At 45.7% G+C, this 27,828-nt stretch overlaps 1 protein-coding gene across 1 annotated transcript in view; it reads left to right on the forward strand.

The window, feature by feature from the left end:
• Positions 1-27,828, forward strand: part of ttll11 (tubulin tyrosine ligase-like family, member 11) — a 270,098-nt gene that overhangs the window by 44,423 nt on the left and 197,847 nt on the right. The window contains exon 3 of the mRNA XM_072488539.1: positions 10,727-10,860. Coding sequence (XP_072344640.1) covers positions 10,727-10,860 — 134 coding nt within the window. The remainder of the gene's footprint in view (positions 1-10,726; positions 10,861-27,828) is intronic.

The following is a 27,828-nucleotide window of genomic DNA, read 5'->3' on the forward strand; positions in this document are numbered from 1 at the left end:
CTAAACAGGACACGATTGCCATCGGCTTGCGAGCTTTTCCCAAGCTTTTCTTATGAATCTCTGACAGGTTCTCCCACCAAGTATGTCCAATACTCCCGGGACCTGTTTCCTCATTATCACAGAATTCGCTCCAATGGGGCCATCCTTTCCCTTTGAGGTACTTTCTGATTTCCTATTCCCAAACGGGACACTGTCCTACTCTACTGCTGGTCGCTGCGACCATGAATTCTTCGGGGTTCATGAGGCGTTGCATTGTCTGCATTGCCATCTTTCCTCTCTAAATACTTCTCTTAAAATTTGGAACAATGGGTATTAAGGCGGTGCTGTAATTACGGGGTACGGCTTTCACTATTTTCCGGAATGCAACCTCCCGACAGTTTTGTCGCAACAATAATCTATCCGTTTACTTTATCGCCCTGTTAGTTACGCATGCATTAACACACTTCCGAATTATGAGGATTGATCAGAACTGCTTGAACACTTGTAGTTTTTCTGTTCCCAATTGGATTTCTAATTCAAATTTTGGGTTCTCCTGGAGTGGTTAAGCCACTTCTCGATCTGGTCCCGTCAGGATGTCGCCAGTAATATGTTGCTAACTTTTGGTTGGCTCTTAAATCGTAATTTGCTCTGTTTGTTTAACCTTTGCTCTAGAGTCGCCAGGTCTCTTTATGATACCGCCACGAGGTTCAAGTTCAAGTAATGATCAATAACTCAACACACCAATTAGTAAGATTCAAATCAAAGCACATTTATTATACACAGTAAATCACTATTCATGCATAAACACTATTTTCTAGGCTATTCCTATCACTAGAAGGCCTACACTTAGCTTCGGACTGGCCCACCAGGTCAGGGGAACAAATGGCCTTTCGTTCAGGTCCTGAGTCTGCAGGATTCAAAAGCTGGTATGGACTGATAGCTAGGAGCGCCTATCTCGTAGCGAGCGTTGACTTGAGACTTACTTGGTTGGAGGCAGCGAGGCAGGTCACTGTCAAGGGGTGATTCAAGTTGCTGAATGAAGGACTGTTTGAACTTGGGGGCTTTACTTTATTGTCCCAGGGGCTTCCTGCCCTTTGGGGCGGACCCCGTACCTTGTTCCAAGTGATTGGACTGCGTTCCGATCACTTGGATCGATTTCTCCAATGATGGAGCGGTTCCCTGATCGCTAGGCGGCCCCTAAATGTTCGTTGGCCTTCCTTTGTCTTGGCTCCTGCTGGCGCCGAGGGATCTGGCTTGGCTTTGTTTACCTTAACTGTTGCCATTGTGCCTGGGAGTCACACATTGCTGCAACAGTACTATGCAGATGGCTGCTGGTTTTAGTGCTGTCTGGTTGTTTTGCAGATTCCAATATACATGATTTCTGTATTTACTAGTCTTTGCCTATGTTGGCTGAATTTCCCTTCAGCCTTTGCGGTTCTCCATTTTAAGTCGGGAAGTGGCCAACTCAGGTGGCTACACCTTCAAGGGACTAGCTACTACAGATATGGAATGAAACTATTTGTCCATGAAGTCCCATCATTCCATAGGCTTTGTGCAATTTGTTTACATAGATTGTGCTAAAACTTTCAAGATCATCAAACTTGCCTTTTACAACATTCTTTGAGATTTACACCACACAAAGAAATGCCGTTTTGTCTCCTGATCTTGTTATGAACTTGCTTCAAAATTTCCTGGCAAACCAATTTTAAATTGCTCCAATTTAAATTTGTTACACCACAATGAATTTAATGGTAAATCAGGGACCTTTGAAGTGGTGCAGCCAGTGGATCACCCCACCTGTGTCAATGAACTAACTAAGCAGCTCGCTATTGACTTGACCTGATTCATAAATTCTAAATTGTAAAACCTTTCAGGATGCTGAACTTAATCACATGCAGAAAAGCTGCTGTATTCAATTTTTAGGAGCAGTTCAAAGTAATTTTTTGTTGTTGTTCAAGTTGGTTGAAACATGTTTGCAACTCGTCAACATTACTCAATTAAGGGCTAAGGTCTAATTCTGAATACGCCTTACATGTCCCGTTTTTCAATTGTGCTGTCAGATTGGCAACTTTTTTAATGGAAAATTGACATCAACTCTTTCCATCAGTGAAATGTGCAGTTATTTCAAATCCCACCATCATGTAGATACACCAAATTTAAAGTGTTAAAAATTAAAAATGTGAACAAGTAGAAGTTGTACTTCAATCAGTTATTTTGAATTTAAACTTTAATCCACCTTCAATTGGTGCGGGGGGGGGGGGGGGGGGGGGGGGCGGCGGCGGCGGCGGCATCCACTAGGTGCGCTCTTTCTTTTGTTGCCCGTTGGCTCTTGTGGTTCTCCCCTTGAGTACTGAAGCCAGTATCCCATGTATTGAAACCCTTTCTTCCCACACCGTTCTTTGAGCCGTATGATTTTTCTCCAATTTGCTTGACCCTATGTCAATAGGGTGGCTCAGCAACAATCAAGTGGTTATTACCCTCTGATGTTTTCTCTAACAAAAATTATGTTCTGCTATGTTGTTTGTTCCCCGATGGACTGCTATGTATGTCATTTGTTCCCAGCTGGAATGCAACATCTGGATCCTCCTCCTCAAATTCCTCTCCAGTTCTGAGGAGATGGCCTTAAATTCTGGCACTGTGCAGGCAACACTACTTTTGGAACTTCCAGTCGCTGCTGTAGAGAACAGGACCTATCCTCTGACTGTATCATCTCCGACATTTCTTTTCACGTTCCTCAATTGAATGGCATTCTTCACCATGGTGCCACGGCCAGACTGCTCATCCATATCTCGTACCTCTTGACAAAGTCAGGGGCTGAGACTCCTCCATCACTACCTGCTGAATCCCCTTCTCTACCTGACTCGCTGTCACCCTCCTGCCCTTGAAGAGTGACCAGCTGTCCAGGTACATTTATCTTTCCCTGATGCATCACAGTGTCTGCAGCTCAGCACCTAGATCAATGACTCTTGAGCCAGAACTCCTCAAGTTCAGGCATGTTTGCCCTGGACCAAACTGGAACTCCCATATTCAGCAGTCGCAACACATCATCTGCCCTGCCATATGTTAATGTATTACTTTTTTTAAAATATACTGATTTTGATTAATAAACCAGAGTACTCCCAATGAGCTTTACTGTTGCTACTACAAAACATTACTGCTAATAAAACCAGAATTTGTGCTAGTCTTTAAAACTTACAGCTAATAAAACCAGAATTTGTGCTCGTCTTTAAGCTAAAGGAACAAAATATCCACAAACCATTCACTTGTTGATTTCCTGTGACATCCCACTTGGAATTTCTCCAACTGTGGTCAGTCCACAGTCTTGAGCCCCAGCAGCAACAAGCCACTTGGTCCACTGTTGCCTCTTCCCCCTCTCACACTCTTTGAAGCCCCTGGCGCTACTCTTAACTGCTGTTTGATAGCAGTGTTGATGTCCTCTTCCGTTGGACTGATGGGCGGTAATTGGCCAGATTGGATTTGTCCTGCTTTGCCAACAGGACATACCACCTTGCTTGGCTTAGTTCATTGTTAGTTCTTGAATCTTTTGTACTACTTCCAGGATGCTGTCAGGACCCATAATCTTTGTTGTATTCAGTGTCCCCACCATTTCTTGAGACCAGGTGAGGTGAATTAAATTGGCTAAAAACTGGCAGTTGTGATGCTGGGGCCCTCAAGAGCAGGTGGAGGTGAATCATCCACTTGTTACTTCTGGCTGAAGATGATTGAAAATACTTCCAGCCTATATTTTACAACAGATAAATGAAGCCAAGGATTATCTTTGTATTCCAGGATAATCCTGGGATAGTGAGCAGTTTTAGCAGATGACAACAAGATCTGACAGTACTTTGATCCTGCCAGATCTGATGGCTAACCCACATTATTATTTTCATTTGTCTGCGTCCCTTGAAAGGAGGAGGTGGGGAAGAGGAAGGTGGAGTAAGAGAGTCATGGTTTTAATGGGGACCAGGGCATCAAAGGTAGTGATGAAGATGTGCTGGCTGCAGAAATGTCATAGCGATTGGAGGCTCGGCAGTTCAAATTTTTCAAATGCAGTTGCAAACAAACTGGAAGAGTTGTTTTTCCATGAGCAAATACAGAAGCAAGAGTTGGAAGGAGGATGTAGATTGAGAGGGATGTAAGGAAGTGATCAGAGATTGCCTCATCAGTGATACGACAAGTGTAGTGAGGCCATGTGAGATTGCAAGGTCTAAGGCTATAAATATGGATTGAGAGCAGTGAACTTGGGAGAACCTGGATGATAAACCGAGGAGGATGACACTGGATTCAGAGATTGAGAGAAGAAAGCTTTGACGATATCTTGGTGAGAAAATCAGCATAGTACTTGGGTAAATTATAGAAAATGAAGATTATAAGCAAGAGAGAGTGGAGCAAGGCAACATAAACAAAGGAGAGGAAAGTGCCAGAGCATTAATGGAACAGATAAAACTGCTTTCATGATTAAGAACCACACCATAGAACATAGAACATAGAAAATACAGCACAGAACAGGCCCTTCGGCCCACGATATTGTGCCGAACCTTTGTCCAAGATTAATCATAGATTATCATTGAATTTACAGTGCAGAAGGAGGCCATTCGGCCCTTTGAGTCTGCACCGGCTCTTGGAAAGAGCACCATACCCAAACTCAACACCTCCACCCAACACCAAGGGCAATTTGGACATTAAGGGCAATTTATCATTGGCCAATTCACCTAACCCGCACATCTTTGGACTGTGGGAGGAAACCGGAGCACCCGGAGGAAACCCACGCAGACACGGGGAGGACGTGCAGACTCCGCACAGTCAGTGACCCAAGCCGGAATCGAACCTGGGACCCTGGAGCTGTGAAGCAATTGTGCTATTCACAATGCTACCGTGCTGCCCTAACACCTCTGACAGTCTGGGAGGGGGGAAGGTAGAGCCAGGTGGAGAAGCTCCAGTTAGCAGAAAGATGTCATCACCCTCTGTCAGGTTTCTGCCAAAACCATGATGTTGTTTCGATCATCCGGAATATGTTTGTGGATGGCACAGGTCTTATTCCAGGTGAACAGGAATGGGGACAGTAGGAATCTCTGCCTGGTGCCTCTGTGCAGCTGGAAGTATACAGAGCTGTGGTGTTAGTCCGAAAGCTTACCTCGGGGCGTTGTACAGGAGTTTCACCCACCAGGGATTCCCGTTCCTAGCCTAAACCGCTCCAAAACCTCTGAACCAGGGACAGAAGTAGGGTGGGGGATCTGAAGCCAAGCTCTGAGTAGGGCCAACTCCACCTCATCCACCAGCGCAAGGCTAAGCCTCATGCAATTTAAAGTGGTGCACAGATCACACCTAACCAGAACAGGTTCTTCCCGGAGGTGGAGGACATATGAACGGTGCCAGGGAGACTTGGCCAACTACATCCACATTTTCTGGGCCTGCCCGAGACTTGTCGGGTTCTGGACAACCTTTTGTGAAGCGATGTCCAAGGTTGTGGGGTGAAGGTGGAGCTGTGCCCGAGACTGGCATTCTTCGGGGTGTCGGACCAGCCAGAACTACATATGGGAAAGAGGGCGGATGCCCTGGCTTTGCTTCCTTAATCGCACGCTGGAGAATCTTATTCTGCTGGTGATCAGCACCATCCACAGCTGCAGACTGGCTGGCAGACTGTCTGAATTTCTCCACCTGGAGAAGATCAAAAACACCATCTGAGGGTCGGACGTGTGCTTCCAGAAAGCGTGGGGGTTATTCATCAGCCTGTTCCAAGACTTGTTCAAAGCCAATAGTGAATAACAAAGAACAAAGAAAAATTACAGCACAGGAACAGGCGCTTCGGCCTCCCAGCCTGCGCCGATCCAGATCCTTTATCTAAACCTGTCTTCTATTTTCCAAGGATCTACTTCCCGCTGTTCCCCGCCCATTCATATATCTGTCGAGATGCATCTTAAATGATGCTATCGTGCCCGCCTCTACCACCTCTGCTGGCAAAGCGTTCCAGGCACCCACCACCCTCTGCATAAAAAACTTTCCACTCTTATAGTCCGCTCTTGAATTAGATCTTCCAAAATGCATCACCTCGCATTTGCCTGGATTGAACTCCATCTGCCATTTCTCTGCCCAACTCGCCAATCTATCTATATTTTGCTGTATTCTCTGACAGCCCTCCTCGCTATCTGCAACTCCACCAATCTTCGTAGCATCTGCAAACTTGCTAATCAGCCCACCTATACCTTCGTCCAGATCATATATGTATATCACAAGCAACAGTGGTCCGAGCATGGATCCCTGTGGAACACCACTAGCCACCTTTCTCAATTTTGAGAGACTCCCTTCCACCACTACTCTCTGTCTCCTGTTGCCCAGCCAGTTCTTTATCCATCTAGCTAGTACACCCTGAACCCATACGACTTCACTTTTTCCATCAACCTGCCATGGGAAACTTTATCAAACACCTTACTGAAGTCCATGTATATGACATCTACAGCCCTTCCCTCATCAATTAACTTTGTCACTTCCTCAAAGAATTCTATTAGGTTTGTAAGACATGACCTTCCCTGCGCAAACCCATGTTGCCTATCACTAATAAGTCTATTTTCTTCCAAATGTGAATAGATCCTATCCCTCAGTATCTTCTCCAACAGTTTGCCTACCACTGACGTCAAGCTCACAGGTCTATAATTCCTTGGATTATCCCTGCTACCCTTCTTAAACAAAGGGACAACATTAGCAATTCTCCAGTCCTCTGGGACCTCACCCGTGCTCAAGGATGCTGCAAAGATATCTGTTAAGGCCCCAGCTATTTCATCCCTCGCTTCCCTCAGTAACCTGGGATAGATCCCATCCGGACCTGGGGACTTGTCCACCTTAATGCCTTTTAGAATATCCAAAACTTCCTCCTTCCTTATGCCGACTTGATCTAGAGTATTTAAACATCCATCCCTAGCCTCAACATCCGTCATGTCTCTCTCCTTGGTGAATACCGATGCAAAGTACTCATTAAGAATCTCACCCATTTCTCTGACTCCACGCATAAATTCCCTCTTTTGTCTTTGAGTGGGCCAATCCTTTCTCTAGTTACCCTCTTGCTCCTTGTATACGAATAAAAGGCTTTGGGATTTTCCTTAACCCTGTTAGCCAAAGATATTTCATGACCCCTTTTAGCCCTCTTTATTGCGCGTTTGAGATTTGTCCTACTTTCCCGATATTCCTCCAAAGCTTCATCAGTTTTAAGTCGCCTAGATCTTATGTATGCTTCCTTTTTCATCTTAGCTAGTCTCTCAATTCCACCCGTCATCCATGGTTCCCTAATCTTGCCATTTCTATCCCTCATTTTCATAGGGACATGTCTGTCCTGCACTCTCATCAACCTTTCCTTAAATGACTCCCACATTTCAAATGTGGATTTACCCTTAAACAGTTGCGCCCAATCCACATTCCCTAGCTCCTGACGAATTTTTTTATACTTGGCCTTTCCCCAATTTAGCACTCTTCCTTTAGGACCACTCTCGTCTTTGTCCATGAGTATTCTAAAACTTACGGAATTGTGATCGCTATTCCCAAAGTAATCACCGACTGAAACTTCAACCGCCTGGCCGGGATCATTGCCCAATACCAGGTCCAGTATGGCCCCTTCCCGGGTTGGACTATTTACATACTGCTCTAAAAAACTCTCCTGGCTGCTCCTTACAAATTCTGCTCCATCTACACCTCCAACACTACATGAGTCCCATTCAATGTTGTGGAAGTTAAAATCTCCCATCACAACCACCCTATTGCTCCTACATTTTTCTATAATCTGTCTACATATTTGTACCTCTACTTCATGCTCTCTTCTGGGAGGCCTGTAGTAAAGTCCCAACAATGTTACTGCACCCTTCCTATTTCTGAGTCCTACCCATATTGCCTCAGTGCTCGAATCCTCCATCATGCCCTCCTTAATCATAGCTGTGATATCATCTCTGACCAATAATGCAACTCCTCCACCCCTTTAACTCCCTCTCTATCCCTCCTGAAGCATCTATACCCTGGGATATTTAGTTGCTAGTCTTGCGCTTCCCTCAACCAAGTCTCAGTAAAACCAATAACATCATATTCCCAGGTATTAATCCAAGTCCTAAATTCATCTGCCTTACCTGCTACACTTCTCGCATTGAAACAAATGCACCTCAGACCACCTGTCCCTTTGCGTTCATCATCTCTTCTCTGTCTACTCTTCCCCTTAGTCACATTGAGTTTATTATCTAGTACTTTACTGGCTTTAGTTACTGCCTCTTTACTGACCTCTAACTTCCTAATCTGGTTCCCATCCCCCTGCCACATTAGTTTAAAACCTCCCCAACAGTGTTAGCAAAAGCACCCCATAGGACATTGGTTCCAGTCCTGCTCCCGATTTGTAATGGTCCCACCGCCCCCAGAACCGGTTCCAATGTCCCAGAAATCTGAACCCCTCCCTCCTGCACCATCTCGCAAGCCACATATTCATTCTGACTATTCTTGAATTTCTACTCCGACTGTCTCATGGCACTGGCAGCAATCCTGAGATTACTACCTTTGAGGTCCTATTTTTTAACTTATCTCCTAACTTCCTGAATTCTGATTGTAGGACCTCATCCCGTTTTTTTACCTATATCGTTGTTGCCTGTATGCACCACGACAACTGACTGTTCACCCTCCCCCTTCAGTATATCCTGCAGCTGATCTGAGACATCCCTGACCCATGCACCCGGGAGGCAACATACCATTCAGGAGTCTCGTTTCTGACCACAGAAACGCCTGTCTACTCCCCTTACGATTGAATCCCCTATGACTATAGCCCTGCCAGTCTTTTTCTCGCCATTCTGTGCAGCAGAGCCAGCCACGGTGCCATGAACCTGGCTACCACTGCCTTCTCCTTGTGAGTCATCTCCCCCAACAGTATCCAAACGGTATACCTGTTTTGGAGGGAGATGACCGCAGGGGACACCTACACTGCCTTCCTGCTCTTTCTCTGCCTTTTAGTCACCCATTCCCTGTCTCCCTCAAAATCCTAATCTGCGGTGTGACCAACTCACTGAACGTGCTATCCATGACCTTCTCAGCATCGCGGATGCTCCAAAGTGAGTCCATCCGCAGCTCCAGAGCCATCATGTGGTCTAACAGGAGCTGCAGCTGGACACACTTCCTGAACATGAAGGAGTCAGGGGCATCGGCTGCGTCCCTGAACTCCCACATTGAGCACGAGGAGCATAACATGGGTCTGGGATCTCTTGCCATTTTTACACTTTACCTTAACTGATTACAAATATAATATCAAATAATGAATAAGTGAAAGGAATAAAGATTTTACTTACCAATCACAATACTTACCAACGCACGAAGAGTTAAATTTCTCCCAGCTACTGCTAATTGGAGCACTTTCCTTACCGGCCAATCAGGTCATTGCTTTGTTGTGATGTCACTCTTCAAGGTAAGTTTTTAAAGAGGACAACTTACCTTCCCGACAGAGCCCTGGCCACTGCTCCCGCCAAAAAATCTGAAGGCCGCTTCTCCGGCAGCTGTGTCCCCGCCGCTCTCTTCGCGCTCTTTTATCCTGTGCCCCGCCGCTCTCCTCGCGCTCTTTTATCCTGTGTCTCCGCTGCTCTCCTCGCGCTCTTTTATCCTGTGTCCCCGCAGCTCTTCTCGCGCTCTTTTATCCTTTGTCCCCATAGCTCTCCTCAAGCTCTGTATCCTGTGTCCCCGCCGCTATCCTCGTGTTCTTTCACTGTGTCCCCGCCCCTCTCCTCGCGCTCTTTTATCCTGTGTCCCCGCCGCCCTCCTCGCGCTCTTTCACTGAGTCTCCGCCGCTCTCCTCGCGCTCTTTCACTGAGTCCCCGCAGCTCTCCTCGCGCTCTTTCACTGCAGGCTGTGACGTCACGGGTCAACTTCTTTCTACTTCTACCTGCCCTCGAGTCTCCCTTTTGATCTTTACTCGGCTGGGATCCTTACAGTGATTGTCTTTTTTTTTGGTTAGAGGAGGAGGTAGGGAGGGAAACAGCTCCTCCACAAACCACCTTCAAGATACGGTGACCGCAATGCACTGATGCAAATTTTCCCCGCAGCAGCCAATCAGCAGCTCCGCTCTACTGCCCTCTTCTGGATCCTTGCCTTGACTTGAACACCTAGGGTGTCTTGCTCAGGTACACTTTCTGGATGCAGTGACCGCAATGCACTGATGCAAATTTTCCCCGCAACAACCAATCAGCAGCTCCGCTCTACTGCCCTCTGCTGGAGTAGGAAGGGAGGGGGAACCAATGAGGGCAGACATGACCACACAGAACAGATAGGAACAAGGTGGGGTGGGCAGTAAGGAAGGAATCCAGGAAAATACCGGGAGGGGCCACGGGAAAAGAGTGGGGGGGGGCAGAGTGCCCCCTCCAACAAAGCCATAGGGGCAACAACAACAATTACAAAATGAAAAAGACTACAACGCCCACAATGGAAGAAGGGGCCCAAAATGGAGCCCGATTAACAGAAGGCTAGGGGGAGCAAGGGAGGACGGAGGGAGAATGAAAGGGGAGCATGTAAATTGTACATAAGAATTGTATCATTCTATTGATGTTATGTATTTTATATGACAAATTGGAAAATTCTAATAAAAATGTTTTAAAAATGCTGGAAGTATATTGTTTTTCAGCTGTTTTTGATTAACCTATATTTGCTTTTTAGTATAATAGAGTTTAAAGTACTTTGTATCAAAGCTAATCTGTTGAACTCAACCACGTCACGTCATAATTGCAGTTTCCTTTACTCCTTTTAGGCATGACGGAGCTAGTGCGTAAAATCAATTTTAGTCGGGCTGTTCGAACGATGCAAGAATTATTCCCTGAAGAATACAAGTTTTACCCTCGCTCTTGGATTTTGCCAGAAGAATACCAAAATTTTGCAGATCAGGTAAAATGCTGAGAAAATTACAACGGTACCATGGATCGGCAAATATTCCAGAGTGCATCATCATTTCTGTTCTGTATACATGTATTTATAAGAAAGAACATTCAGTTGAGTTGAGGAACTAAATTGGTATGGCTTGAGACAGATGAGCATATATATTTTTTCTTACAGATGCATCTTAGCAAGTATTTTTACCACTCCAGGAAAATAATTGGTTTTGAAGATTAAACTTGGCTTACTTAATAAGGATATCACAGATGGAAAAATAACCCTAATTTGAGATTGGACAAATTAATGCCACAGCAAATATGTTTTAATCCTAATGTTAGAAGACTTACCTCTTGGATATTTATGACTCTTTGTAAAAGTATTTTACTGAATAGGAAGTGCTTTGAAACATCTGGGGAATGAGAATGGTCAAGTATAAATATTCCTTTTCCCTTCCTTTGTACCCTCTTTTTCTTAAACCATCGTAAATATTAATGCTCATTTTACTAATATGATCTGTGCTTATCAATGAAGGATGAAATGTGACCTTATTGTAAGATTTTCAAGTTAGAGGAAATTAAAACTCCAGCAAACAAATAGCAGCATCATGATTCATTGTCATTAGTCTTCTAGGAGCAGTGATTGTTTTTCTTTCCACTCTTCCCTATTTTGGAAAGGAGAATTGGACCGTATGTAAAGCAACCCACTATTGCCTGTTTCTCGCTGGCTGTAACGATTGAAGTAACAGCCTCTTGTCAGGCAGACCAGCAGACCGAGTACAATTAGTCCATACATTACGTCATTCTCTTAGTTGTTTTGCTTTAACCTGGTTTACGTGTCTTTTTATTTTTACAATTTACAGTACCATTTTTAATTTTATGTCTGCACTTGGCCCTTCCCCCTCGCACTACACTCCCAAAACATGCTTAAAAACTTTCTCTTGTAATTATGCTTTCCATTAGTGGTTTGCATTCGGACGTTACTCCACGTTTTCCAACGGATTCTGTTGAACAAAGCTTAGGCTCCACCTCGACCAGTGAATCCACTCCGGGTTTTACACCAACCTCTTTTAGGATGGGGACAGCCTTCCGATTGCTTTGTCCTGATGCTTGTGATAACCCTTGGCGGATGTCCTCTTGTGACCTGAATCCTGATGAGGGTCTCCTGCTCGGCAGCAGAAGTCTCCTGGACTGCTGGTGGGTGGGTGTAAAGGCAGAGGATTCTGCAAACGGCGGCATACCCTTGGGGTGTCCTGAGAGGAGGCCCTGGGGGATCCAGTTGACCCTAATACTTCCCGTAGGTGTCCAAGGGCCCCAGCCTGACTCTTGTAGGAGATTCTGCATCTGGAGGAGGTCAAGGTACCTGGTCCATATGTAGCCTGCATCCTAATGGTGCCCACCAAGGTGTGTGGCCATGGAGTGCAGGGCTGAGGTCTATAAGGTGGTATCCAACCTTTCCATGGCGATTTCAAGGCACTTGCATGTGTGTCTGAGCCATGGTATTAGACAGAACGTGGACAAACTCTTCTATCATGCCCTCTTATCTACCGAATGATTGACGAGTCTCCTGCATGATGTTCAGCCGCCTGTTGTTGCATCTCCAGTTCCAATTGCTGTGGGGACATGTCCTCTAGAAGATGACCCTGACTCTAATCTAGAGTTGTGCCCATCAAGGTATGTGTCTCTGCACTGGTGTAGGGTGTGGGTGAGTGCTGTTGTTTGTGAACCTCTTCATCCTCTGATGTGATCTGGGGGCTTGATTTGCTGGTGCCTATAAAATAGAGAATAGAGTTTTAATTGATGAGTATAAGCCAGTGTTCTTCAAACTCGGGGGCGCGACCCGCGGGGTGGGTCGCGGGCAGGTGTCGGGAGGGTCGCGGAGCAGTCCTTCGCGGCATTCCCGATCGCGCAAATCCCCGCGCAGCAGCCGGCTTTTAATAACGCTTTTAATATCAGTGCTGCCGCTATTTTTTTAAACGGTAGCAGCTTTTTGTTTTACAAGTTCGGGGGGGGGGTTTATTCATTTGATTCATTTGTTTTATTCATTTAAGTTTAATTTATTTCATTTATTTTATTAATTTTAATTTAAATTTTTTTTTTTTACAAGTTCAGGGTTTTTTTATTTGATAAAATTTTACAGGAAAAAAATGCAGAACTTTGGGCAGATGGAGACTCCATACTTTCTGACACCAGAAGGCTTCACCTTCATCCAACAGGTTCCATTGGAGGAGTGTGTACGAGGGCCAAAGGGACCCAAAACCATTTCCTCCATTCTTATCAGCAAACAAGGTAAGAGAAAATGGTGGGTGGCTCAGGTCGGCCGGCATGGGTCGCGAAGGTCAGGCGGCGTGGGTCGCGAACCTCGGCCGGGGAGGTTCCCGAACGTCGGCCGGGTTTGGTCCCGAAGGTTGGCCGATTGGTAAAAATGGGTCACCGGAAAAAAAGTTTGAAGAACACTGGTATAAGCTATTATAAGACAGTTAGACAGTCCAATGCATGCAGCCCAGGAGGTGGGTAGCTAGTGGCCAGGGCACCAAGCCATAGCGCCAGTATGATGCCAGCATGTGGTTCATGGTGGGGGTTCTGCTACCCTCCATGTTGTATTAGGGAGTGATTCGGGGTGGGTATGGCATTCGGGGGAGGGTCTGGGGGGAGGTTAGTGTCATGATATCCATATTAACATATCATGGTGCAATCACACACACACACTGATGGACAGGTAGAGGGACCAACCAACACACACACAACATCACAGCCAATCACCAGTGAGAGTACACGCACTATAAAACAGGGAACACCACAGATCCCGCTCATTCGAACAGCAGATAGCTCAGAGCACAGAGCTCACAGCGTGCCACTCAGACATACACCATGTGCTGAGTGCCTCACTAAGATAGTGCTAGGGCTGGGTCCACAGGTTAGCTGGTGAAGTAATAACCACAGCCAGAAGTTAATAGTAATTATTGTACAGAATAATAAAACAGAGTTGTGCCATCTACAACTGTGTTGGTTCGTTTGTGTATCAGAACGCCCAACACGACATGATACCAGGACTGGAAAGTCGCCAGCGACTGTGAGACGTACCTGCACCTCTTCAGAGATCCGCCATCCTGCGCCATGGACACCATCAGCCTGCCGCAGACGCTCCAAATCACTGGAAATCTCGGCGTCAACTAGAAGCTGTTTAAACAGCGCTTCCAGCTCTTCCTAGAAGCCACAGACAGGGAGAGTGCATCGGACACCAGGAAGATCGGCCTCCTCCTCTCCACGGCGGGGCAACACGCCATCCACATCTACAACTCCGTGGCATTCGCGGAAGGCGAGGACAAGACGAAGTACAAGACGGTCCTTCGAAAATTTGAGGAACACTTCAGCGTGGAAGTTAATGAGAGCTTTGATAGGTACCTCTTCCAGCAGCGTCTGCAGGGTAAGGATGAGCCTTTTCAATCTTATTTGACACACCTCCGTATCCTCGCGCAGTCCTGCGGCTATGAAGCCACCTCCGACTCCATGATTCAGGATCGGATAGTTTTTGGGGCCACCTCGGACATCCTACGCCAACAGCTCCTCAAAATAAAGCGCCTCACCCTAGCCACCGCCATCGAAACCTGCGTCCTCCACGAAAACGCGACCAGCCGGTACTCCCAATTCCAGGCGGCCGAATCAGCATGGCAGGGGTCCTACGAGGCCGACCGGGTCCAATCGATCGAGTTCCTCCCGGCCCGCGGCCCGGACGAGGGCGGCCATTTTGCGCGCTTTCCGAGTCCTCCTGCGCTTGTACGCGCCAAAAGAGGGGACGTCGACTCAGAAGGACGTTATGCGCAGGCGTGCTCTACGCAGGACCGCACCGCGCATGCGCGGTGGCGCGACGAATGCCATGACGTCTCGACGTGCGGTAACTGTGGATCCGCACACTTAAAGGGGCAATGTCCAGCCAAAACGCGACAATGCCTCAGCTGTGGCAGGATGGGCCACTACGCTGCCTGCTGTCGAGCAGCTCAACCTGCCAACCCTCCGCAATTCCGCCAGCCTCACAGGGACGTGCTGGCCATTGAGCCCACATACACTGAGTCATACCCTGACGATGTGCAGACCGGTGATACCGACGACCGGGAACTCTTCCGCGTTGCGGTGATAGACAGGAACCGGATGTCCCCAAGTAGGACCCACCAGCCGATGCCAGTGCACAGCATTAATCCGGGCAATGAATGGTGTGCCACCCTAACGGTCAACCCGAATTCGTCGCTCACCTAATAGACTGGACTTATGAGCCTGTTTGCACATTGGACTCACTGATTTGTTGTGCAATAATGTTAACGTGTTTCTTTTTTGTCGTTCCAGGAGTTTTCTTTCGCTATTTGATGATTGCACTTGTTTTGTTTGTGGTACAACCTCGTTGCTCTGTTGCACCTTTCACCTTCCTCTGTATATCGTTTAGCCTCATGTACATGTTGTAAATATTGCGCACACATACTCAGATGCACTCAGTACACACCAATATTTATTACCATGTAGGCACATATCCTTGTGAAAAGGGGGGATGTCATGATATCCATATTAACATATCATGGTGCAATCACAGCGTGCCACCCAGACATACACCAGGTGCTGAGTGCCTCACTAAGATAGTGCTAGGGCTGGGTCCACAGGTTAGCTGGTGAAGTACGAACCACAGCCAGAAGTTAATAGTAATTATTGTACAGCATAATAAAACAGAGTTGTACCATCTACAACCGTGTTGGTTCGTTTGTGCATCGGAACACCCAACACGACAGTTAGTACCGGGGAACAGTGTTGCCTACTCGTCCTGACGCCTTGTGGAGGTCGTGCAGTTACTTCTGGCACTGCTGGACAGCACGAATCAGGCAGGTCAAAACTGAGCTCCACCCAGCAACGACCTCCTCTCCCAAAGCTGGAAAACACTGGGCTGAATTCTTCATTTCTGAGACTGCGTGTTGATGCCAACGCAGAATTTGTGGAGTTCCTTGACAGCAAAACTGATGCCGCTCCTGGACCGATTCACCGGCGCCACGTGGAACACAATCAATTCCAGTGAGAACTGGATTCAACAGATTTGTGATTGACACTCAGGAGGCTGACAAGCTGCAACCGCATATACACACTTCATCGCCACACATCATCCCAGCCAACAAGATGGCAGCGAGACATGTGGCCCCAGGTTTCACGGATGCCGAACTGGAGACCTTTCTCGATCCATGGAGAAGAAGCGGTTGACCCAGTATCTCAGGCCAGGAAGGAGGCTGCCCATTAACATCAATTTTGTGCCATTAATTCATTTATTTTGTACCAAACACTATGGTCATTTATGTTAATTTGACCTTTTTAACCGTCTTTTCCCCCTTTGACCCTATTTGTATTTTTTTTATCTGTACCTTCCTGTCATACTCTGGATATCATTACCTAAATAATTGCAATCCTGCCATACCCTTTTGCATTGTAAGCCGTATCCCCACTCCAGAACCATCCCATCCCTCTATTTAGTTTAAAGCCCTCTCTACTTCCCTTGTTGTGTGGTATGCAAGCACACTGGTCCCAGCATGATTCAGATGTAGATCATCCCAATAGCACAACCCCCACTTTCCCCAGTACTGATGCCAGTGCCTCATGAACCGAAACCACTTCTCCAACAACAGTCAGCTCTCTAATTTTATGTACCCAATACCAATTTGCATGTGGCTCTGGTATTAATCTAGAGACTATAACTTTGGATGTTCTGCTGTCTAATTTAGTAGCTGGCTCCTCAAACTCTCTATGCAGAACCTCTTTCTTGGTTCTACCAATGTCATTGGTAACTCCATGGACCACAACAATGGGATCCTCCCACTCCCACTGCAAATTCCTCTCCAGCGCGGAGCTGATGTCCCGAACCCTGGCAATGGGCCCGCACAATAGCAGTCTGGACTCGTGCCCTCTGTTGCAGAGAACAGTGTCAATCCCTGTTTCAGTAGATGGTGCGATGATGAAAATTAGATAGCGGAGGGAGTTGAGATGACTTACCCTGGTGGAATGGTTGAGATTATTAATCTGCTTCCTGCACAAGATGGTGCTTTGTGTATGGTTGCCAGCAGTGCTGACATATTGGGTGAGGGCTTCCCAGGCTGGATAGGTGAGTTTTCTTTGTTTCCTTGACCCATCCCTGGGGCAGAGGAAATGTCTTTGCAGACGTCTCTGATCAGTGTCTGCTGGCTGAAGCTGCCTTCTTGAGGCTGCCAGCGTTTTCCTTGTACCTTGCAAACATGAGGCAGGTGGGTTGGAGAACGTGAAACGCATGTGTTTGACCGCCATTTAAATATGGGGCCAGGACCTTCGAAGCTGCCAGTTGGTGGTGGCTGGACAAATCAGCTCATGATCCACCACATGATTTGTCTCGGGTCATGCATCCAGACCAAAACCCAAATTTTTTTCATTAAGATCCTGGCCAAGAACGCAATTGTTATAGGTCCAAGAGCGAGAACCCCAATTCGTTATGGGATTCTGGACACGAACACACATTTTTACTTTGGAAAATTGTGAGAAAATTATATTGTGCATTAGGAGTGATAACACTGACCACCAGACTTTTACGGTAATACAAACTTTAATTTAAATTAGCAACAAAGAAATAACTTGCATTTAACAGTTACAACATTTTACTTGTTTAGAGAGAATCCTTGAAGTGTAAACTAAACCATGATTGCCCAGCTTCCAGAAACACCTGACAAACCTCGCCCCTCCCATTAACTATGCCACCTGCAATCCAAAAGCCCACTACATTCTTGTGTTTTTTGTTACAAAAGATTACATTTCCCCTGTAAAAATCAATGATTCTCTCCCTTTGTGCTCACAGCCACAATACTAAATGCAAACTTTAAAATATGAAAATTTCTCTTATCCGTCACACCGATACTCCTCTGTATATAATTAATGAGCTACCAAGTGTGGAATCAGGTATATGTTCCTGCCATTCTGGTCAGCGTGAAAGGTGCCACCGGAACTGCACTTGGTCACAAAAATGTAAAATTCCACCCTGTAACCCGTTTCCCTCCACAGATGCTGCCTGACCTGCTGAGTATTTTGAAACTTTCCTTACCTGTTCTGGCCATTCCATGGCAGGGTCTTCCCTGTGCAGAACTCCTGAATCTGTAACTTAATGCATCTGACGCCACAACAGCATTTTATTTGCCTGTCCAATGTGAATGAGGCCCAAGCAGTCCTCGTGTGCCTGTTTTAAGATGGGTAGAAGAAAGAAGTAGAGATATGCATTCAAAATACTGCTTGCCTCCACTCGTGCTCCAGCATCTTAATTCCCTGTCATTCCTGCTGATGAGGAGGATTAAAATCTATCCCTGTAATTCAAAACACTTTTTAACCATACACAATACTGTAAAATTACCTAGTTGTACCGATAGATGGCAGTATGTAAACATGGCAAGAAGCTGAACTGTGGTGATTTCTCATTTGAATGGAAAACCTTATATCGGAGATAGTGATTTTCTGCAGTTTTAACAGAAGGTGGAGCTCCATCATTATTTAATGTAACTTATTGCAATGCCAAGGTTGCTTTGTAATATTTAATGTAAAGAGTTTGGTTAACTGAAGCATTGCAAACATTGGCATGTTGCCTCCACAAAAGAGATGAGGGACTGGATTTTTAGGTCTTGCCATGAGAGGGAGGGAGATGATCAAAGTACTGGGGCTGGCTACCATGGCATCAAGTCGCCATTTCCATCACCAGTGAGTTTCATCAGAACAGGTCATGTGGCCTTGAGAACCCACCCATTCCACTAATGGGTGCAATTAAAATTGTTAAAGTGTTTGTTGAGGAGCATGTTGAAATCTTGGTGGGGTCACGTGCTGCACACTGGTTCATGGACAGATCAGATGCATGGAGGCAGCAACACAGCAGGAAGCCAATCATGACTGCTCTAAAAAATAAGGTGGGTGCTTATAGGGAGAATGACTCAAAGGCAAGCACAGAGATGCTGTTGGGTGTGCACAGGTTTAAGGAAGAGTGTTTAGCACACACTCGGGCAGTGTAGAGGATTGTCACCCTCCTGGCAACATGTGGGGGTGGGGTTGGTGCATGGCTCCAAGGCACAATTGGGGTGGGGGTCACCTGACCACAAGGAAGGCAGCAGCTGTCAATGGGAACACAACTCTGATCCTGGGTGTAGTGCGATGGGAACAATATGCTCTGCAGGAAGGGCAGGGCCCTGGGCACCAGGAGGCCAGAAGAGAGGGCAAAGATGACAGTGGTCATACCCTCAGCATAGAATCTATCACCAAAAAGATACTTGGACGTGTCACAGAACCAGTGCTGCAGGAACTTTTGACTCGACCAGCAGATAGATGGTCACAGATTTGCACTCTGTTAAGTTAATAAAAAGCAAATATTGTTGCTGTTTCATCAATAGTAAATGTGGTAAACCACATTATTGCATTATGTACTGTATTGTATTGTGCATGCCTGGCTCTGCCTGTGGCTCCTCCCCTCGGGCTTCTGTATGAAGGTGGCAAGTCTCTGCCTCCGGACCCAGTTCAAGTTCAGAGGCAGGAGGCTTGCTGTTTAGTGTATTAAAGCCTCAGTTACATTCATCACTCGTCATGTGTAATTGATGGTGTATCAGTAAAGCTGATAGATATTTAGCAACCAGTGAAATGTAACTAAATATTCAGAATTTTAAGAAGTTTACGCAGTTCTGAATGCTAGATGAGTGTTACATAAATTTTATTCCCTGCATTTAGATCGTTCAAGATTTTCACTTATTTTTAACCAAGCAGGGTAATATTTTACTTTGTGTATTTTTATTTAACAACCTATCGTTCAGAGTTTTATCCCAGAATGCTTTCCTAGTCTAGCTGAACTAGTTTCAATTTTGGCTTTCTCGCTTTATCTTTTAATAGTTGCCTCTCTTAATATACTAAGTTTCCCCTTTACCCCTTTACACGCCAAAGCGTGTAATGAGGCAGTGGGGAAGGGAACACTGACAAATGAGAGTACTTGCAGGCACGGAAATTGGTTGAAGTGTGTATACTTCAACGCAAGAAGCATCAGGAATAAGGTGGGTGAACTTAAGGCATGGATCGGTACTTGGGACTACGATGTGGTGGCCATCACGGAAACTTGGATAGAAGAGGGGCAGAAATGGTTGTTGGAGGTCCCTGGTTATAGATGTTTCAATAAGATTAGGGAGGGTGGTAAAAGAGGTGGGGGGGTGGCATTATTAATTAGAGATAGTATAACAGCTGCAGAAAGGCAGTTTGAGGAGTATCACCCTATTGAGGTAGTATGGGTTGAAGTCAGAAATAGGAAAGGAGCAGTCACCTTGTTAGGAGTTTTCTATAGGCCCCCCAATAGTAGCAGAGATGTGGAGGAACAGATTGGGAAACAGATTTTGGAAAGGTGCAGAAGTCATAGGGTAGTAGTCATGGGCGACTTTAACTTCCCAAATATTGAGTGGAAACTCTTCAGATCAAATAGTTTGGATGGGGTGGTGTTTGTGCAGTGTGTCCAGGAAGCTTTTCTAACACAGTATGTAGATTGTCCGACCAGAGGAGGGGCAATATTGGATTTAGTACTGGGTAATGAGCCAGGGCAAGTGATAGATTTGTTAGTGGGGGAGCATTTTGGAGATAGTGACCACAATTCTGTGACTTTCACTTTAGTAATGGAGAGGGATAGGTACGTGCAACAGGGCAAGGTTTACAATTGGGGGAAGGATAAATACGATGTTGTCAGACAAGAATTGAAGTGCATAAGTTGGGAACATAGGCAGGCAGGGAAGGACACAAGTGAAATGTGGAACTTGTTCAAGGAACAGGTGCTACGTGTCCTTGATATGTATGTCCCTGTCAGGCAGGGAAGAGATGGTCGAGTGAGGGAACCATGGTTGACAAGAGAGGTTGAATGTCTTGTTAAGAGGAAAAAGGTGACTTATGTAAGGCTGAGGAAACAAGGTACAGACAGGGCATTGGAGGGATACAAGATAGCCAGGAGGGAACTGAAGAAATGGATTAGGAGAGCTAAGAGAGGGCATGAACAATCTTTGGCGGGTAGGATCAAGGAAAACCCCAAGGCCTTTTACACATATGTGAGAAATATGAGAATGACTAGAGCGAGGGTAGTTCCGATCAAGGACAGTAGCGGGAGATTGTGTATTGAGTCTGAAGAGATAGGAGAGGTCTTGAACGAGTACTTTTCTTCTGTATTCACAAATGAGAGGGGCGATATTGTTGGAGAGGACAGTGTGAAACAGATTGGTAAGCTCGAGGAAATACTTGTTAGGAAGGAAGATGTGTTGGGCATTTTGAAAAACTTGAGGATAGACAAGTCCCCCGGGCCTGACGGGATATATCCAAGGATTCTATGGGAAGCAAGAGATGAAATTGCAGAGCCGTTGGCAATGATCTTTTTGTCCTCACTGTCAACAGGGGTGGTACCAGGGGATTGGAGAGTGGCGAATGTCGTGCCCCTGTTCAAAAAAGGGACTAGGGATAACCCTGGGAATTACAGGCCAGTTAGTCTTACTTCGGTGGTAGGCAAAGTAATGGAAAGGGTACTGAAGGATAGGATTTCTGAGCATCTGGAAAGACATTGCTTGATTAGGGATAGTCAGCACGGATTTGTGAGGGGTAGGTCTTGCCTTACAAATCTTATTGAATTCTTTGAGGAGGTGACCAAGCATGTGGATGAAGGTAAAGCAGTGGATGTAGTGTACATGGATTTTAGTAAGGCATTTGATAAAGTTCCCCATGGTAGGCTTATGCAGAAAGTAAGGAGGCATGGGATAGTGGGAAATTTGGCCAGTTGGATAACGAACTGGCTAACCGATAGAAGTCAGAGAGTGGTGGTGGATGGCAAATATTCAGCCTGGACCCCAGTTACCAGTGGCGTACCGCAGGGATCAGTTCTGGGTCCTCTGCTGTTTGTGATTTTCATTAATGACTTGGATGAGGGAGTTGAAGGGTGGGTCAGTAAATTTGCAGACGATACGAAGATTGGTGGAGTTGTGGATAGTAAGGAGGGCTGTTGTCGGCTGCAAAGAGACATAGATAGGATGCAGAGCTGGGCTGAGAAGTGGCAGATGGAGTTTAACCCTGAAAAGTGTGAGGTTGTCCATTTTGGAAGGACCAATATGAATGCGGAATACAGGGTTAACGGTAGAGTTCTTGGCAATGTGGAGGAGCAGAGAGATCTTGGGGTCTATGTTCATACATCTTTGAAAGTTGCCACTCAAGTGGATAGAGCTGTGAAGAAGGCCTATGGTGTGCTCGCGTTCATTAACAGAGGGATTGAATTTAAGAGCCGTGAGGTGATGATGCAGCTGTACAAAACTTTGGTAAGGCCACATTTGGAGTACTGTGTACAGTTCTGGTCGCCTCATTTTAGGAAGGATGTGGAAGCTTTGGAAAAGGTGCAAAGAAGATTTACCAGGATGTTGCCTGGAATGGAGAGTAGGTCTTACGAGGAAAGGTTGAGGGTGCTAGGCCTTTTCTCATTAGAACGGAGAAGGATGAGGGGCGACTTGATAGAGGTTTATAAGATGATCAGGGGAATAGATAGAGTAGACAGTCAGAGACTTTTTCTCCTGGTGGAACAAACCATTACAAGGGGACATAAATTTAAGGTGAAAGGTGGAAGATATAGGAGGGATATCAGAGGTAGGTTCTTTACCCAGAGAGTAGTGGGGGCATGGAATGCACTGCCTGTGGAAGTAGTTGAGTCGGAAACATTAGGGACCTTCAAGCAGCTATTGGATAGGTATATGGATTACAGTAAAATGATAGTGTAGATTTATTTGTTCTCAAGGGCAGCACGGTAGCATTGTGGATAGCACAATTGCTTCACAGCTCCAGGGTCCCAGGTTCGATTCCGGCTTGGGTCACTGTCTGTGCGGAGTCTGCACGTCCTCCCCTTGTCTGTGTGGGTTTCCTCCGGGTGCTCCAGTTTCCTCCCACAGTCCAAAGATGTGCGGGTTAGGTGAATTGGCCAATGATAAATTGCCCTTAATGTCCAAATTGCCCTTGGTGTTGGGTGGAGGTGTTGAGTTTGGGTAGGGTGCTCTTTCTAAGAGCTGGTGCAGACCCAAAGGGCCGAATGGCCTCCTTCTGCACTGTAAATTCAATGTTAATCTATGATTAATCTAGGACAAAGGTTCGGCACAACATCGTGGGCCGAAGGGCCTGTTCTGTGCTGTATTTTTCTATGTTCTATGTTCTATGTTATACGCTCTACTACTCTACTCTCTCCATACCTTATTTTTGGGGAACATCCTGCATTACTGCAAGGCACTCTGTTGTCAGACCATACTGGCACGTTTTCAGGATTAAGTCACTTAAAGAAATCTATTTAAATTCCTAAAGGCATTCAATAGGATAAATCCCATCTTCACAAAACAGGCTAAATTCCAGAGAAAAGAACCGGAATGGTATCCAACGTATGGAGGATTTATTTGACATGGATGAATTCTAAGCACTTTCATGGTTAAAATACCTGATACCTAAACCGGATTTAGAATCTGTTTATCGAAGATATGCCGTGATTGTTATTAATATACAATAGTGAAGGATATTAATTTATTTCTAGAATGGAAAAATGACACGTTTGCACTTACTGGGTAATCAATAGAATGCAAATCGGGCAGGTTCTACAGGGAGAAGAAGATATGCAGTATTAGATTAGTCACCAGTGGTGAAGGTGAAAATGCCCCATATTGTTTATATTTTATGCACTTTCCTAGAATTTTCAACTCTAATAACTGACACTTAAAATGATTTGATGGAAAGGTTGGATCCAAATCTAATATCTAACTTTTTCTTCCCTTCAACATAGAGTATGATTAGATTCTATATGAAATCACAGGCAAACATAGGCAGAACTAATAAAATATTTCCTGAAACATGGCGTGCGATCAAACCAAATGGGAACTATGTCCCATAGCGAGCTTACTGAGAAACACAATGCAATCTAACGCAACTCTGTTTAGATAAGGGGCCTCAGTGGGGAACGCAGGGTCGAGGCCCTAGTTAGTTCCGTTTCCTGCACTGAGAAATCCATTTGCCAAAACTCCTCAGTGCAGGGAGAGGTTGGGACACCATTTTAAATGGCATCTCAATCTCTCGAACCCCAGACATGACCCCCAAAGCTGGACTCACCTATAAGGGGGTCCTTGAACCACCCCGCACCCCACCTTTCGTGCACAAGGCAACCCTGGGTCCGATCACCGCAGTGCAAAAATGCTAATGGCACCTTCTGCCAGCCTGGCACCCAGGTTTTATTCCGGCTTGGGTCACTATCTGCGGAGTATGTATGTTCTCCCCGTGTCTATGTGGGTTTCCTCCGGGTGTTCCGGTTTCCTCCCACAAGTCCCGAAAGACATGCTTATTAGGTGAATTGGACATTCTGAGTTTTCCCTCGGTGTACTGAAACAGGCGCCGGAGTGAGGCGACTAGGGCCTTTTCACAGTAACTTCATTGCAGTGTTAATGTAAGCCTACTTGTGACAATAATAAAGATTATTATTACAATGACTGCTGCCTCCCTCTAATATGTGGATTTGTCAAAAAGTGATCCCATCCATAATGGGCGACTTCTCGTGAGATCGTGTTCGATCTCATGAGGCGTGGTAAGGGTGTAGATCCCGGGAGCGGGGTCTCTCAGCAGTTACAGGCCACATCACACTGCAGAGCGCTGCTTTTTGGGTGCAGTATGGCCGGTAAATTGCGCTCATGGTGTTTTATCTTGTGACGAGCATAGAATTAAAATGACTGCCAGGATTGAATAAAAGAACTGTAAGAATGGGATTTGTTTTTTTAGGTTCTTTCAAGGGATGTGGGCATCATTGGTTAGGCCAGCAAATATTTGACCAAAATTGTGTAGATTGGTTGATTTTTGGGAAATCATGAAGAAATAAGATCCAAAGGTCATTGGGTTTCATTAACTAATATTGAAGGCCAAATGATGTACTGAACCCTCCAAAATCTCCATTGCTTCAATTATAGGGAAGAGTGAAGTCATCTAATCTTTTATTTAGAGAATAGTATTAAAATGATCCAATATCAGCTTGTTAGGAAAACAAAGGTAGTTTTAAGGGATTTATATTTGCATTGTAAACATCGAAAATAAGGTATAATTTTAAGTGGATTTAATTTCATGCTTCTGTAAAGATGGGTGAACCTATAGTTAGATTCATGCTGGGCAAACATGTTTGTATGTGCGGGGGTTTGTTCAGTTCAGACTGTTTTTATTGTGCTTAGAGAGAGTTACGGCATGTAAAGTAAATAAGCTAGTAGTGGCGTGTGGTTGTTGCTTAGCAATTGGGGGCCCTTTTTAGTATAGAAAGGCCTTTTGAATTTAGTTTTAGCTGAATTTGTTTGCAGTTGGAGATGGGACACCTTTTGAATGAACATCCTCCAACTCTGCCAGGAACAGACAAGCCGGACAGGACAAGGGAATTGCAAAGAGGCAAACTTCCCAAAGAACCAGATAACCAGAGAATTGGGACAGAAAGAATGTCTTAGGAAGACTGAAGTTAAGAGAACAGAGACCAAGGTATTGTGCAAGAGAGCTCACGGGAAAAGAAGGCAAAGTGTGAGTGAAAGAGACCGCTATCGTAACCAGATTTAAAGTGGGGAAGCAGACTTCAGAAGTAAATCAAAAATCTGATGGAACTTTAATACAATTTGGAAATCATTTAATTAAAGCAGCTGTGAAGAAATCCTGAAGAGGGAAGGTGTAAAACCTGTAACTGAATCCTTGATGGACGTAGTTGAGAGTAGGCATTGTTTAAAAGAAGACTTCCAAGTGTGTCTTTTTGAAAGTGAAATTTGAACTCACTTGTTTGGAAGCCAGAGTTCAGCAAGACAAAGTGGATCATGGTATAAAGATCACGTGGGGGAATTTTGAGGAGAAATCCGTAGACGTTCACTTGGAGTCAGAGTGGTGAGTGTTTTTGGTACCACAGCCAGTCTGTGTGCTTAAAGGGACTTTGTGTTACTGAGACCATTGTAGCTTTTAATTCACTTTGTACGCCTTGTTAACCTTAAACTCTGTGTACATTTGTGAAGCTAAGGAGGGAGTAAAGGAGTACTGTATCATCTAAGTTTTCATATTTAATTCTTGTTCAAACTAATTAGTGGTCCTGCGACCCTGTTCCTTTATATTTTATAATAAGAAATAAGAGTTGCCATCTTTTGAGTCCCGGTTCCATTCTGGGATCTTCCCGTCGATCGTAACAACTTTATCTAAAAAGCACAGCTTTTGTCTATTCCATTGCTATTGACACTTATGATCAAAATTATGTATAAATTGTTCCTTATTTATAGTAGCTCTTTCTCTAACTTATTTGGTATTGTTTAAGCATGAGTGTAGGATTTGCTGAAATGTGCAGATGTCTAGGGCTTGGGAAAAGGAAATGATTTTCAATACTGAATTTAGATCTACCCTTTCCCATACTGAAATATGTCAGGGAATTTATGGACGGAATCTAACCAAAATTTGGCAGTTCGGTTCCAGTGTAAAAATCAGTGTGAATCCCGCCGACGCCATTGGTAGGAAATCTCACGGAATATTAAACCCCCTCCTCCGCCCCCCGCAAGGCGAACTTGACATTCTCCAAATGCAGAAATTCTGCCAGATCGCTCACCTATTCCCCCCTTTGCCGTCCCATAGCCGTCTTCGGCGTCTCCAAGTCCAGTCTCAACAAGCACAACAAGATCCGTCTCTGGGCTATCAGGGAGGGAAAGGCTACATCTTAAGCTACGTCGGCCTCTCCCCCCACTTGAACTCCCGGATCTTCTGACACGCTGAATATTGCCACTTCCGGACCCAAGGCCACCCCTTACTCAGTAACGTGGACATCACGCCCGGGAACCCCTGCCAGAACCCCCTCAATTTCGGACATGTTCAGAACTGTGGATGTGATTTGCAGGCCTCCCAGCACACCACCCACACCGATCCTTCACCCCTGAAAAGAACCAGCTTATCCTCGCAATCGTCATGTTGGCCCTATGCACCACCTTAAATTGGATGAGGTTTAACCTCGTACACAACGAGGACGCGTTCACCCTCAGCAGGGCCTCTTGCCACATCTTGCACCCCCCCCCCCCTTATTTACACTTGGGTCTCCTCCACTGGAACGCCCTATCTCTCCATCAATTCTCGACAGATGTCCAACACTTTTTCCCCCACCCCAATATCATCCTCTGATAGCAGCTTGTCTTGCAACACCGGAGGCGGCTGCCCCGGTAAGGACGGCATCTCTCTCCTCACAAAAGCCCTCACCTGCAGGTATCTGAAACCATTCCCTTGAGGCAGATCATACAGTTCCTCCAACGCTGCCAGACCTGCAAACTTGCTCCCGAAAAACAAGTTCTGGAAGTACTCTATCCGCCACCCCCGGAACCTCACATCCAGCCCTGCCAACATAAACTTGCACTGGCTCCACAACGCTGAAACGACCACTGGGAACCCGGAGTACTGGACCAGTGAGAATGTAAAAGGCGCCAACAACAGTGCCCTCAAGCGTCTCCCTACACGATGCTGCCTCCATCCGTCCCCACACCGATCCCTCCTCCACTACCCATTTGCTCACCATTGCGATGTTCGCCGCCCAATAATAATTCATCAAACTTGGCAATGCCAGCACCCCCCCTCCCCCCCAAAAAACTACCCTCCTTACCCGCGGGGTCTTCCCAGCCCAAACAAACCCCCAAATTACTCTGTTTACCTTCCTAAAAAAGGACTTGGGGTCAAAGATTGGTGAGGTTCTGGAACACGAACAAGAACTTGGGCAGCTAATTCCCTCCATCAGTCATGCCAATTCAATTTATTTAGCCGCGCCCATCTCTGCGCTACTTGAATTCCTAGATACCAAAAACGGGCCCCCACCACCTGTAACGGCAACTCCCCTAGCCTCCTCTCAGCCCTCTAGGATTAATTGGGAACACCTCTTTCTTTTTCATGTTCAATTTATATCCCGAAAACC

The sequence above is a fragment of the Scyliorhinus torazame genome, chromosome 22 (assembly GCF_047496885.1).
Source record: "Scyliorhinus torazame isolate Kashiwa2021f chromosome 22, sScyTor2.1, whole genome shotgun sequence".
NCBI lineage: Eukaryota > Metazoa > Chordata > Chondrichthyes > Carcharhiniformes > Scyliorhinidae > Scyliorhinus > Scyliorhinus torazame.